The sequence below is a fragment of the Triticum urartu genome, chromosome 3A (assembly GCF_056163025.1).
Source record: "Triticum urartu cultivar PI428250 chromosome 3A, HENAU_Tu73, whole genome shotgun sequence".
NCBI classification, from domain to species: domain Eukaryota; kingdom Viridiplantae; phylum Streptophyta; class Magnoliopsida; order Poales; family Poaceae; genus Triticum; species Triticum urartu.
In genome coordinates this window covers 720142262-720157136 of record NC_141875.1, presented here as the reverse complement: position 1 = coordinate 720157136, position 14875 = coordinate 720142262, and the positions used below count along the sequence as shown (strand labels likewise).

The 14875-nt window shown below is 40.9% G+C and overlaps 2 protein-coding genes across 3 annotated transcripts; both read right to left on the bottom strand.

The window, feature by feature from the left end:
* Nucleotides 1–358: 358 nt before the first annotated feature.
* On the bottom strand, nucleotides 359–4997 carry LOC125529940 (uncharacterized). 2 transcript variants are annotated; one of them, XM_087514234.1, is made up of 2 exons: nucleotides 4536–4997; nucleotides 359–3016 (listed from the first exon to the last, which is right to left on the bottom strand). In XM_087514234.1, the coding sequence occupies exon 1, from the start codon at nucleotides 4791–4793 to the stop codon at nucleotides 4542–4544; it is 252 nt and encodes an 83-aa protein (XP_087370360.1). In that variant the 5' UTR covers nucleotides 4794–4997; the 3' UTR covers nucleotides 359–3016; nucleotides 4536–4541. The 2 variants fall into 2 exon arrangements, with proteins under 2 accessions (XP_087370360.1, XP_087370359.1); XM_087514233.1 differs by lacking the exon at nucleotides 359–3016 and adding an exon at nucleotides 3174–4323.
* Nucleotides 4998–10203: 5206 nt separating this feature from the next.
* Nucleotides 10204–13938, bottom strand: LOC125546195 (disease resistance protein RGA5-like). Its single transcript, XM_048710366.2, has 3 exons — nucleotides 13101–13938; nucleotides 10989–12900; nucleotides 10204–10602 (listed from the first exon to the last, which is right to left on the bottom strand). The coding sequence occupies exons 1-2, from the start codon at nucleotides 13886–13888 to the stop codon at nucleotides 11022–11024; spliced, it is 2667 nt and encodes an 888-aa protein (XP_048566323.2). The 5' UTR covers nucleotides 13889–13938; the 3' UTR covers nucleotides 10204–10602; nucleotides 10989–11021.
* Between the last annotated feature and the right edge of the window lie 937 nt (nucleotides 13939–14875).

Here is a 14875-nt window from a genome sequence, read left to right as displayed (position 1 = left end):
GCATATTTGCAACATGATTGCCCAACTCCTTTTTTAGGGCTAAACTCATTTTGTTAACATGGTCACATATTGTATAGTTGCAGATGTGACCTAATGGAGTAGCCCACTGGATCGTGCCAACCTTATACATGGGGCCCGCCATGGGTCTCCTAGTTGTGTTCTTTGTGCACTACTCCTCTAGAACAATCTTGGATACATTTGTTTTTTCTTATTGTCATGTTGTTTATGTTTAAGAATAAACGATACATTAGATAGGAAATAATATAAGTAATACTTGTAAGAAGTCTGAATTAATTAGCGCACATGTAATACTTGTAAGAAGTCTTAATTAAACTACAGAGAGAATGATAAAATTTTGGATGAGTAACCCAATCACTTGATCACACACACACCCGTGCAACTCAAATGTGCCTTTGCATATGGCCAACCCGGCCCAGTTAGTTCTTTTGCTTTTGGCAACCAAATATGATCTCCAGCACCTGCCAGGATTATTCCGTGCAAGTAGCCAAATAAGGGAAAGACAGTAAAACGGCTAAATTCTTCTAGTATATAGCACTCACCTGTCAATACCAAGTATAAAATTGGTGTCACAAAACTATTTTGTTGAATCATAGCCGGCACCAAAGACATAGCTAATCTCATGCCACCTTGAGCCTCTTCAGGCTGAGCATCCCGTGTTCTGCTCGTGTAACCTCTCCCTATGCCTCTCTGCGTACGTAGTGAGCGGTTACCCCCCCTCCTCCTGTGAAACTCTTGTTCTCTTCTACCTATCAATGGAATGATACGCAATCGTTGCATATTTGTGAAAAAAAATCATGCAACGGCGTTGATGAGGGTGTGTGCCCTCTCCTTGGAGAGAACATCGTGACGAGATTATCTTTGTAGACAAAGATATCATCAGTAACATAAGGGTTTTATGTCACTTGGCATGAGACACCCTCGAGGACAATTCCATCACTTGGCTCACATTGTGAAAAATATATCTTTCATTCGGATGAACCTCACTCGGCTTATTAGGAGACCAGCGGTATGCAGCATTGATGAAGACGTTACCAAGATTTGAAGCTTGACATTTCTACTAACAATTAGAACGTCCATAACCTCCAGTAGCGGACATGTATTATTACTCTTTAACACACCTGTAACGTAGCAGCAGTCGAGGGGTAGCAAACCCTATATAAGCATACCACTGGCGTCCAATTACGGGTTCAAAACCTCTGTAACAACAAATCCATACGCAAGAAACACCTCTCCAAAGAGGGGTCTGAACCTGTATAATCACCCACCAACGCGTCGTTAGATCATGCCTTTTTCTCCTACCTCTCTCATTATCAGATTTACCCAACGACATATTCCCTCTAGCGACCCCAGCAAGCGAATGAAACAAAAATAGACCGTAAGAATCACAACTTAAGAACCTTGATTAAACCAAAATTCAACAACATCGAATTTGTTAGCTATCTTACAATATCCATGCAGAGAAGAATAGAAACCTCATAAATATTCTAAAATCGAGTGTCGCACCCTGCTCATCAAAGAACTAACAATCTGAATGGTGGAAATGCTAATAATGAACTCTGGCCACCATGCAACAAAACCATGAACTAAAAAAACCAACCGCAATGGCAGGAGCAGGATAGTTCATGTGCTCTAGTAGTCATAGGTTCCTCACAACCATGGAACTGTTGATAAAGAACAATGGACGCAATGCAGTACTTTTAACAAGATATATAGCCAATCACGTACCTGGCAATCGCAAGTGTGGAAGTTTCATGTGCTCTTATTGTCATATGATCTGGCATTGGTGGAAATGGAGAGGTGTAGTAGGGAGCTCACTCATAGCTCGTCGGTGTAGATGAACATATACATCAAATTAAGCTCCCTAGGGGACCTCTCATGTTATCAGCCTTCAGAGTTGTCCGAATTTTTACTTAGGACGGGTCTAGCCGTCCAATCAGAGTTAACATTCCCGCCTAGGCCATTATAATTGCATTCAATGTTGACATATTATACAAAGCATGAATTTTGTGGTAATAATTACAAATCTCTCATCCTCTCTAACTAGATTTATTTCGTAAGCTTTGGAACTGGTCGGTTAAATTATCGATCTCTCCCTCAAGCATGGGTCCCATGTGCACTTCCTTCAGCCCAATACAAGAAACTTGCTCCCAGACATAGATTTTCTTGTAACTTTTGTAACTTGCCTCTCCCCCAATATGTCGGTCCCATATATATGCACGTGCTTGCCAGAAGTCATGTTTTATATCTAGCTGTTAGAAGGGAGCATTTTTTAAGTACATTCAAGTAGCCCGATATCCCACCGATGACACAAGTTTTTTTTTCCATTTTCAATCTAAAGCTCCCTTATGTTGTAGTTGCTATCTCTTGATCTAAATGTGCTCATGATGAGTATACTAAACATAATGGCTGCCTACTCTAGTGTACACAAGCCCCGCCCACCGGGTTATACAGGCGATTATGTCCTAATCCTATATCATGACCATCATGTTGTACTCAATTTTCACTTCATGTTGAAAGCATATTTGCAACATGATTGCCCAACTCCTTTTTTAGGGCTAAACTCATTTTGTTAACATGGTCACATATTGTATAGTTGCAGATGTGACCTAATGGAGTAGCCCACTGGATCGTGCCAACCTTATACATGGGGCCCGCCATGGGTCTCCTAGTTGTGTTCTTTGTGCGCTACTCCTCTAGAACAATCTTGGATACATTTGGTTTTTCTTATTGTCATGTTGTTTATGTTTAAGAATAAACGATACATTAGATAGGAAATAATATAAGTAATACTTGTAAGAAGTCTGAATTAATTAGCGCACATGTAATACTTGTAAGAAGTCTTAATTAAACTACAGAGAGAATGATAAAATTTTGGATGAGTAACCCAATCACTTGATCACACACACACCTGTGCAACTCAAATGTGCCTTTGCATATGGCCAACCCGGCCCAGTTAGTTCTTTTGCTTTTGGCAACCAAATATGATCTCCAGCACCTGCCAGGATTATTCCGTGCAAGCAGCCAAATAAGGGAAAGACAGTAAAACGGCTAAATTCTTCTAGTATATAGCACTCACCTGTCAATACCAAGTATAAAATTGGTGTCACAAAACTATTTTGTTGAATCATCCCCCCCCCCCCCCCTGCGCACGGTCTAAAATGGCTTATTAGACTAAGAAATGAGTAGCCTCAGTGAAGGATAAGAGCAAGAGGGTTAGAGGAGAAATCATATTCTTATTGTCACCTTATATATAACGTACAAAAATAAACATAGCTATCCAACAATATATAGTCAAGTTGTAAGGCAGCAAGTGTGTATCTGTCACGCCACCCTGATCAAATTGATGGAGGAGCACATTGAATATTCTGGTCAGCGCAATTACCATATATGCATAGACCAAAAGATATAAGTTGAGTGTGCTTTTCTGAACACTCAATATAGCGATGACGAGAAAGCCCCCCTCCCCCTCCCCGCGCTTTAGATTATAAACCAACGGCCAACAACAAAGTTCATCCAACAAGATAGTTCAAGGTGCAAAAAAAAATAAAGTCGAACAGTTTGTTATTTCACAACCAACGCACCACGAGCTGTTCCGAATAGATTACATGGCACATCAGGTAATTAATGAAACAAATCTAAAAAAACAAGGTACTTTGATACAACTTAGAGAAACCAATTAAATGACCTAGTTTTGGAAGCCTCGCCTTAGAGAGATGTAGTATAAGAAATTCATGAATTTTTACAATCCTAAGTGGTATGATTACTGAATCAAGTAACAAAAATTGTGACGCTTTATGTACAATTTTCTTACAACAAACTAGTGCATTATTATCTTTGATTACAAGCTAGTAGATCAAACATTTCAGAAATCACACGTACCGTGAACAATATACAGAAACAACACACAAAGAATCCGGTAATTAATTCTCAGTGAACAAAATTAGTTGGACTACGAGCAATATCCGCAAATTGATAATACATCACATGCATAACCAGCGATTAATAAAAACCCGAACGATAAAACATGGACATTAGCAAGGAAGAAGATCCACCTATATTGGATGCACTCTATTGCTGTATCCAGATTTCAGAGTAACTAATTCTTGTCTGTTCTCTCTCGATTCTGCTTCTGATATCTCATATCTGCTATATGTATTCTATAAACTACTGGAGGATTATAGGCTTAGTTACCATTTACACTTAATTACATAATAGTGAATCATGAATCCTCAAAACAAAAATGAGCTAGCAAGCAAAGAAAGAAACACAAATGGACCCCTGAGTCATCACAAAAGTGGGCACCTGACAAAGATCCAATTAATCACCACCATATTGCTCTCAAATGCATGCGAGAGTGATCAATTACTATGTCGATATCATGATGAACACATATATTGCTTAATATACAGTGCACGTGTGTGTATGTAGCTAATCAAGCACTGAATTTCATTATTACTCACAAAATAAAGAAAACACGATTGATTAGACATCGAATCCAGAGGGGTGTAGCTCACCGGTGACTAGTGCCTGTCGAGCCTGGACATGCCAACCATGGAGGCCGCCACGGGGGCGTAGTAGTAATAGTGAGTCGACCCCGAGACCACCTGAGTCGGGGCTCTCGTGCGGCGGAAGGCCATGCCGGAGAACCGCACGGCCACGAGCAGCGCCGTGCCGAGCTCCACGGCCATGGCGACGACTTCGTGCAGCCGGCAGATGCTCCTCCGCATGACCACCCCCAGCACCACATGGATCGCGCAGTCCATGGACGACATCGGTCGGCCGGCCAGCCAGCCGGCGTCAAATGTGAGATCGACCCTCGCCGGTGCCGACGACCTAGCTTCTCTCTAGCTAGTTAGTTTTCTTTGGAAGCCTGGCGTTGTGTGTTCGATCGAACTAGCTAGCTTGCGGCGTGTGTTTTAGACGGCAGGTAGAGGTTGCTTTTGTCATCTACCTTCCAATAAAGATTTGGTAGCTAGCGTATGTGATGCCGATGGCCGTCTGATGGATCGATGCAGGTTATGTAGATCCATGAATTTTTACCAACTTACTATTTGTAAACCTTAAACAATGAAATTAGTTAATGTTTTCATTGTCCAAAAAATAGTTAATCACACAGTAAGCGTGTTGGGGCAAGGAGAGGAATGCATGAAAACAGGACAAAGTTTTGTTTTCAATTTCTCTCTTTCTTTCCAGAACATTTAGGTAGTACGACTTGTAGTTGTGGCTACTCCGTCATCTAAAAATGCAAGGCGTACACGGCAACAGAAAATTATGTTTTACCAACAATTTAACTAGAAAAGTAGTCAAGTGACACAAAAATGATATGATCTTTGGATTAATATTCATAAGTATTTTTCACTGATGCCATTTGTGTTTCACATATATTTTTCACATTTGCATGTCTAATTGTTAGGTAAATTTAGATATTGGAATATGTGCATGTCTTGGAAAAGGAGGGAGTAGTTTCGATTACAGAGAAAGGACTGGCTGATTATTAATTTTTGACAGAATGGATTTCTTTATTATTTTTTGGCTGAATTGCTTAATTAATTAACACCAATTTGTGGCATCTCATCAAATGTGGACATCCGTAAGCTTGCGCAGTTGCACTCGATTATTATAACTAGGCATAGTACCATGATCTATTGACAAAAGAGCTAGGTACTGTATATCAGATCCTACCATGTGTGCATGTCGTCATTTCAGTTACTCAATGGCCACATCATGGTTGTATGTTTAGAGAATCTCTATATGCACGCCGTGGTGCATCCATGGCCTACTTGCACATTACTATTCCTCTCTCAACAAATGGGCACATTTGTTGTCATTTTTTTTGCGAGAAGATCTTGTCATTGTTAGTATAGACAAAAAATACTATTCACAAAACAAATCATGACTGTGCATAGTATCGACTGAACGATTCAACTGTATGTAACACAACAAAAACTAAAAATTTAATCTCCAATGGAATGATTTGTAATGCATGTTTTTTCAGAAGACGGTGGCAGGAAGAACCATAGACTTCCTAAATTCATGTGCACTAGAAGCTTACTAGACTGAATTTGCACCCAATTATAAGGGTTTGTCGGTTTACATCATTTAACCTCGGTCAATGGCCTTTGACAAGACGGTATTTGTGCCAAGTGGCATTTTCTAGCACACACTTAACGGAAGGATGATTTTGAGTACTAGAAACTTCTAATGGAAAAACCGAGTAGTGTGACATAATTAGTGGCAAAATGATAAAAAACGTGAAATTAAAAGTTCAATTATCGAATTCCAAGTGTTTTAGTCCTCCAAAATTCGCACAAATATCCTTTGAATTAAATATAATATAGCATCAAAAATGGAAAATCTTATATCTATTTTATCAAGGAATCCAATTTTTTTTATTAATTTCATTACTACCTCCCAGGTTCTTAACATCTTGTCCTCAAAATTAATTTAAAAATTTATAAAAATATTAATTAAAAAGTCTTAATGAGGACGGCAAGGTCAGTCACTCACATGGGGCATAGCTTTTATCACCTTTGCCAACCTGCCGAGGTGACTGTAACACGATGTGCTCATTCCCATGTGCTTTGCACCGTCTTTGACACTTGATGTTCTCAATCAATCATGTTCAATGACCATGCATGACAAAAGTTTATGGCTTTCTTATTCAAATGACTTTTATAGAATTTAGAGCGTATGAATTCTTAGTAATTCTCCATGTGTAGGTCATTTTAATCGCTTATAATTTTTTCTAAGGATTTATTTGACACTATTTCAGAAAATTTCCATTCACTCAAACATTTTGCAAATATAGTATCTTTGTTTCCTTGTGGTGTGTCAAATACTCTGTATACTAATTCCTGTAACTTGCAGATCATATTTTTTATGTAACCTGCAGAAATTAGCATAAAAGAGTATTTGTCATACCATAGTCCTGGACTTTTTCTTGCCATTGTGTTTAACAAATCATGTGAATCAAAAGAGGATCTTAATAGGCTGGTGAATAATTTTTTCGCTTCGACACAGCCATACTAATTCTAGAGTAACACAAAATGCTTGTACATGTTTAAGGTGAAATTAAGCATAAGGGTTGGATGGGGTATTGCAAGCCTATATATGTCGTTGAAAATAAATACATTTTTAATAATTAAATAAATAAATAAATGTGTGTGAATATTTCTATAGTTGGACCACCCTGATCCATCGAGCTGGATACGCCATTGTATAGCCATGCTAGTATACAATATTGTGGGAATGGGTTTATATATACAAGAAAAGAGAGAAGCGGTCTATACGTGGGTGAAGTCAAAGAAACGGTAAGAAGCCCATTGTTGGACAGCGAACTCATCGTGTTCTCTGAACGTTTTAGTTGTGTAAAATTAAGTACAGTACCAGTCTGTTTAGAAATTGTTTGACCAGCCCCTTATGTAATACTTCTATTACTAGGAGTACATGGTACTGAACGGACGGTTGGCTGTGTGTGTGTGGAGGGCCCGGATGAGGACATGATGTGGTCATCGGCCGGTGGCACACATACCAAGGGTGGGTGTCGACATCTTGTCTTGGGTTAATTTGGCGTTTGCTTGATGGCCGTTGTCCCTGAGTCATCTCCATGCTGATTGATGCAAGGATACAATGCTTGTTTAATTTTGTTCTCCGTGAGTTGGTATGTGTGGGTGCATCCCACCTGGCATACATACATACTGTTCAAGCATAGGACCCAGCATAGTTTCGCGTCGGCCGGCAACGTGCGAGCAAGATTTTGGTCCCCTGAAAAAATGTCTTATGGGGCATCGAGATTTTAGTTATCATGGTAGCGAAAAATACCGAACAATTTTTCTTTTGAATGAATTTTGAATCTGATTAAAATTCATCTAAAATTCAGTCTGAATTCTTTCAAATTCAAAACTTTTGGAATTTTTTTCTATGTAAGGTGATTTCTTGTGGGGTACTGGGATTTGTGGTTGCCGCCCGTTAACTAATTTTTTTTTCCACCAGAACCCAAAACCTTGTGTGCGGGTACGGAGGTACACGCTGCAACTACTACCTCTGTTCGGGTTTGTTAGTCCCTCTCGTATTTTAGGTTTGTGCACTGGTTTCTTTATCCGGTGGACCCAAAGAATGAGGTTGTCGATGATTCGCTTAAGGGTGAAGATGTTGTGATGGTTCTGTTGCTTGAAAGTCGTAGCGTTTCTGGAGTCCTATATCTTCCACAAGATGATGAGGAGGATGGAGTGCCAGATTAGCGCATCCACCCGGCTAGGGAGACGACAGTCCCAAAGGTCATCGATGGAGCTGGGGGGTGAGAGTCCGATCCGTTGCCCTATCCGCTGTGCATGCGGGCAGTCAATGAAGATGTGCGAACTGGTTTTGCCGTCAAACCCACATCGTGGGCTGAGTGAGTCCGAGATGATGCGCTTGCGGAATTGCTTTTGGAGTTGAGACGTCCATGAAACACGAGCCATGCAAAGATCTTCACGTGGTTTGGAACGCATGCAAACTAGATGGCAATAACATGCACGTCATATCGTTGTCGCCAGGACCGGACGAGCGCTACCTCTATAGTGGACTAGCAAAATGTTAATACTCCCTCCGGTCCTTATTACTCCATGTATTATATATTTTTCTCTAGTCAAACATTGTATAGTATGACCAAATTTATATTAAAAAATATCAACATCTACAATACCAAATATGTATACTATGAAACTACAGTTCATAACGAATCTAACAATATTGATTTGGCATTGTGATTTTTTATTATTTTTTCTATATGTTTGTTCAAAGTAGAGATAATTTGATTTTGGACAAAAAAAGGACCGGACAGAGTACATGTTATCCAAAATTATATTGTTGGGTTCCTATTTGAATGTAGTTTGCAGTGATATTATTTTTGCTACATATAATTTATAATTTATTAGTTAATGTTATGGTCAAAATATGATGCAAAATACAAGGAGGATTAGTAAACCTGGGCTGGGAGGTGGTATGTTCCGACTTCCGAGGTGAAAACTTTCTCCTTTCGTAGTGTTACCATTTTATACTTGGCTTTTCCTTTTGCAAGTGAAAAGAAAAATCTCACCCACATCTCCAATAAAAATCTCTCACCCAACCTCCATTTGTCAGGGTGGGATTAAATTACAAGTAAATTGGTTTTGTACCTCTAAAGTTGTCGGTGGAGAATAATACTGATATTTCATCTTAGCTTGTCTACTTGGCATGATCCAAATGAAGGCCATGCGTTTGGCAGCTCTGATCCCGGCGTTTACAGTATCAGTAGGGACTTGGGTTTCTGTAATGTAATATATGGATGTCACCCTTTTTAGGGTCTGTATGAACTTTTCTTTCTATCATCACATTGAAATGCAAGGCTTTTTACCTGTTGTTTTAAAAAAAATGGCTTTTCCGTTCTGACAGGATTGGTCCACCTATCAGTCTTACATGCCCCGAGACGTATATGAATTTGTTTGGACATCTCCTCCGTGGCTACTTCACCCTTTGCTCGCGGGCCACCACTCACCACAAAGCATGGCAAGAAAGATGGTATACAAAATTTATTTTTTGAGGGCAGAAAAATGATACAAATTGAGAGGGGAAATCAACACAAAATGGATCTGGCTGGAAGAACTCCATCTAGCGGCGAAATGACTATTGGGGCGATGGTGCGCCGGAGTTTCAACAGCTGACAGCCGAGCGCGCGGAGTCCGCTACGGCGGCGATGTCAGGAAGGTCCATCTTCATCGCCGTAGCGACGATGCCATGCCATGATGGACCGTCCCAACACCGTCTCCATTCCCATTGTTCGATCCATTTTGCTGCTCATCAACCGACAGCGGAGGTGGATGGCCCATACTGACACTGAGAAGCTCCGGCGAAGGTCATCGTAGGCGGCGGCCGCCGCGCGTGGAACCGGCTTCCGGCACCGCAGGCGGCAGCCGTCCATTTATCTCATTAAGCCATCATACAATCCGCTACTGCATCCATTATTCAGGTTGGTTGCGTCCGTCGACACAACATATTCAGAAACTTTCCCCTGCATGCTCTGCTACTGCTCCCTGTAGGAAACATCCGTGCTCTGTCTAGTGTCTACACAGCATCCATGTCCATGTCCAAACGAAATTGTTGAAATTATTTAGTATGCCTTCCGTATATAGAAACCAATCAGTGATCCAACACGATATTCCATAAGAATCATTGCCACGAAATACAACATATAAACTGTCCTTTTCAGAAATGCAAACAGTGCAAGGAATAAATGTTCAGTTGAATACGTTTGATGCAAGAAGCAAACTTACACATACAACAATAACAAGAACATATGATCGAGATAATATTGCATAATTAGAGGAGAACCCAAGCAAAGTGTAATCGTGCATAATCTTGGAGACGAAGGAGAAACAGTTTGTCGAGATATCTAGCAGAACAAAGCAAAGTGATAGCTCGATATTCCCGACTGGGAGAAAATGCAGTAATCCATCTCCGTCCGCTGCAATACGACATAAATGTTGGAGACACCTCAATGTTCCTTGCCGTGCCTCATCTTGTTGCTCCATAGAAAAGAATCGACTTCCCTGAAAATCGGTGTCTCTACGAGAATGGTTGAACTCTCAAAATTACTCATGTGTTGCCGAGTTAATCAAACAGTGCTAACATATAGGACTGCTTTACTTCAAGCTATATGCAACTCAAATTTTATTGTGCACACTCAGACCTAGACATTTGCAAAGACTTGCCTACCGCTCGTTAATAAGAGAAACTATAACTAATCAAATGTTGGAAAAAATGTTGGTAGAGATGTGCATTGTCGATTTAAATGAAGCATCTCCAATTTTTGAATCTGCATAGATCTACGGAAGTCTTGCTACAACAAAAAGAAAGGTGCAGTATTATGGTGAGCTACAGACCAAACTAGAAGTTTGGAAACTAACAGACAGACTAGAGACAGGAGATTTGAGGTGGAAATTTGAACGTACCATGAATTACCACCAAAACCTCCATGCTGTTTGTTAGTAACATTGGATATCGATTTTAATGTGAGCATGGCCAGGATGCATGTTGATAGCGCTCCTAATGGCTGACTCTGCGCTTCTCTGTTCAGATTCAGTCTCACTCCCAATCCCCACAGAGATTCTTTCAAGTGCTAACAAGTGCTCGATGCCTGTAGGTGTGGTGCTCTCGTCCTGCTTCCACCCCCTGGCGTTCAAAGGTAGAGAGAGGCTCTGGAGCTTAGGCATTGCTCCGGCTTGGAAGGTCAGTTGTGGCATGACAGTCCAGTAGACAACAAACCGCTTCAGGATTGCGAATGATGTCCCATAGATGACAATTATTTCTTCCAGGGCTCTATTGAACGTTAATTCTAGGTCCATGAGGGCGGGTAACTCCGCGAGAATACCAACATCATCCTTGTCTAGCTTATCAACAGTGATATGCAAGCTCTGGAGGTTATGGAGTTCCCCAATCCAGTTTGGGACCCGGGATATTCGCATCATGGAGAGTCCCATGAGGTTGGGGGGAGGAGGCGACAAGGTTAGTGCCTCAGGTATCCAAGAATCAGGTGAAAATACATTCAGGGAGTCGAGGTTACAAAGTTTCCCCAAAGAAGAGTTTAGAACATCCATGTCCACATCTTCAGAAAAACCGGTTCTGAGGTACAGAAGTCTCAGATTGGTGAGCTCTCCTAGGCCCTTGATACTGTCGATTGAGGTGTGCAGCGTGTCAAACCATCTCAGACGCTGTAGATATTTCATTTTACCGATGCCCTCAGGCAACAAACACGGCAGGTGAAAAATATCCATTGGGATACAGGACCCATCTATATCAAATGTTTCCAACTTTTGTAGCCCTCTAATCTGCGTTGGTAGCTGGCAGTTATCACAGCCTTCAATCTGTATATGTCGCAGCTGATATAACTTACACAATCCTGTCAGGTCGATTTTCCGGTTGTCATCAACAGAACTAGAACTGAAGTCAGCTATAAACACTCGAAGATACTTGAATTCTGCCAATGAAGGTATATTCGTGGAGCCTCTCCAGTTTGCAAATGATCGCACTTGTGACATATTAACGTCCCTTGGCAATGTTGCACCATCCAAGTTGAAGAGCATCCGACGGGGCTTTTGAAGCTGTCCTGTAATGGCCTCTGGGTTGTCTACTACAGTGATAAAATTCTCTTCCGCAGATTTGTACAGGATAAGATCCAACAACATATCGTGTACTTTGCAAGTTAACACTGACCCATGCATGTCAATCTGTACAGGTTGAATAAGACTCATGTTGACAAGCTCATTAAAATAACTTATCGCAATCTGTTTTGGATTTTGTCCATGTGCTTTACTAACAAAGCCTTCAGAAACCCATAGGCTTACCAACTCGTGCCTATATATTTCAGAGTCCTCCAGAAACATACCAAGATACAAGAAGTATGTCTTGAGGTGGTGAGGAAGATTTTTGTAGCTAAGGTTCAAGATCTGTCTCATTGCTTCCAAGGTAAGATTTGTGCCTGACACTGACCCCAACGAATTCAGTACATGTTTCCACCTCTCCTTTTGGTTGGAACGATCACTTGCCAATAGGCTGGATATGCTAATGATTGCAAGTGGCAAACCACCACACTTCTTGAGAATCTCAACTGAAACATCTCTGAGTTGACCTGGACAAGCTTTTTCAGAGCAAAATGTCCTACCAAAAAACAATTTCCTTGAGTCTTCTTCGCTAAGAGGTTTCATTTCAAGAATGTGCTCATGGTGACCGAAACAACATGCCCCAGCCACAGTCTTGATTCTTGTAGTTACTATTAATCTACTACCAAGATTATTTTCTGGGAAAGCACATTTAATAATATTCCATGCTGATACATCCCATAGATCATCGATAATAACCAAGTACCTGCAAGAATATCAGTACAACGGTAAGTAAATTAACACAAGATATCAAATATTTCAACAGGTTAAAGGTAGACGAAAAATATTTGTTATCAAGTTAACATTGATTCTCGTATAGAAGAACATAATATTAAATCATTTAAGGAAATCCAACTATCAGAGGCACATGTAAACAACAACAATATACAAAGTAAAAATAAGTACCTCTTGTTTTTTAGATTTTCTCTGACTTGGTCGAGAAGAACATTTAACTCACAGTCATGACAATATTGTCCACACCCAAGTTGGGTTAATAAACTATGCAGAAGTTTTGGCATATTTGACTTTTGAGACACCGGCAAAAATGCACCACACTGAAATTTCCCCTCCAGCTTATGGTATACCTGATTGGCATGTGTTGTTTTTCCCAAACCTCCAAAACCAATAACTGATACAATCTTCAACTTCTTCTCCTCATCTTTTAGCCAATTGACAAGCATATTGGTTGGGCCATCCATACCAACAACTTTAGATGATTCTTCATAGAGTGCCACAACGCGTTGGTCAACTGCCACATTGCCCGATTTGGGGATATCAATCTTATATCTTTCACGCCGCTCACTTGTTTCACGCACAAGTTTCTTGATGTCCCCAATCTGCCCAGCGATCTGATGGCGGCCCCTTGAAGTTTTGAGGCGTTGAATGGTGTCTTGGATAAAACCAGTTTTTTTGCTTTTCTCCCCAATTTTGCACATGAAGTCATCGATAACATCCTCGATGTCATACGACATCTCCCTGACCGTGTCCCTCCAGCTAGCGGTGTGTTTATCCAGCGTATCCACATCCGCAAGGCTCTCTAGAGCATCCTTCATGCTGCTCAGTTCATCGCTGATGTGCTTCACCTCCTTCCTCAGGTTCTTTAGCTTGGCAAACTCCTCTCCCATCAAAGTGGCCAGCTTACCCAGGAGAGAGTTCATCACCCCGGTTGAAGCGCTCACCATTATTCCATTCATCTCTGGCTGGACAACTATTTATCTTTGCTCTTTAGTTATACATGTGATGTACCTGAAAATTTGAAACAGCCTGCTGAATGAAGGAAATTTCTAGCAAAAAGGCCAAGAAACAAATGGGGCAGAGACTTCAACAGTCCATCCATATATAACATCAGGTTTTATTTCTTATGATTTCAGAGCATTGACCAGGAGGCAGGAGGACCATGTTTTTTGGATGGTTGGATAGGGCATCATTCTCTTTGCCAGGTTTCCCCCAGACTTTGTAACTGAACCTTCAGCCAAAATATTACAGTATACGCAGTCTTTACAAGAGGCGAAGATAGACAGAGTTTTAGACGTTTTTCTTCGATAGGAGACCTTGACTATATGGCAGAACCCGGAAGCAATTACGCAGCCAGGTGAGCCTGTTAAGTGAACCTGATAGGTCAGGTGCTTTTAACAAAATCGGGAGAACTCTCTTTTTTGAAATAAAGAAGGGTTCCCCCTTCCGATTTCCAACAGCGAGCTACATAGGTTCAGTACTACTAATCTAAAAGGACCAACATCACCATAAAACTACTGCCAGCAGGGGAAATAAAAGGAGGTGCACTCCAGACATATCCAGGAAATGTCACCAGACATCCGAACAAAAACGAAACCAAACTGGCTTAAACAGCCCACGACATCTCAGTCTGGCCACTTACAGGAACAGCAAAATATAAACCCAACCACACGCCCAGCTTGCAGGAACAGAAATACTGCAGAAGACTACTATAGGGTCACTCCTAACAGCAAAAGCCAAAGTCTTCAGAGCTTCAGGGAGACGCCCAGCTCGGGGCTGTCAGGTCCTTGAATCATTCTTTGATTACGACTCAGCTGGATTTTCGTTACAAGTTGATTTCACTTGAGGATCAAACTGTTTTGTTGGTTGGTGGTCGGAATACGAATTTTGGCAAGGGATTAGCACTAAGCCTTCTTGCATGTCTGATTTATATGATAACCTGTTTC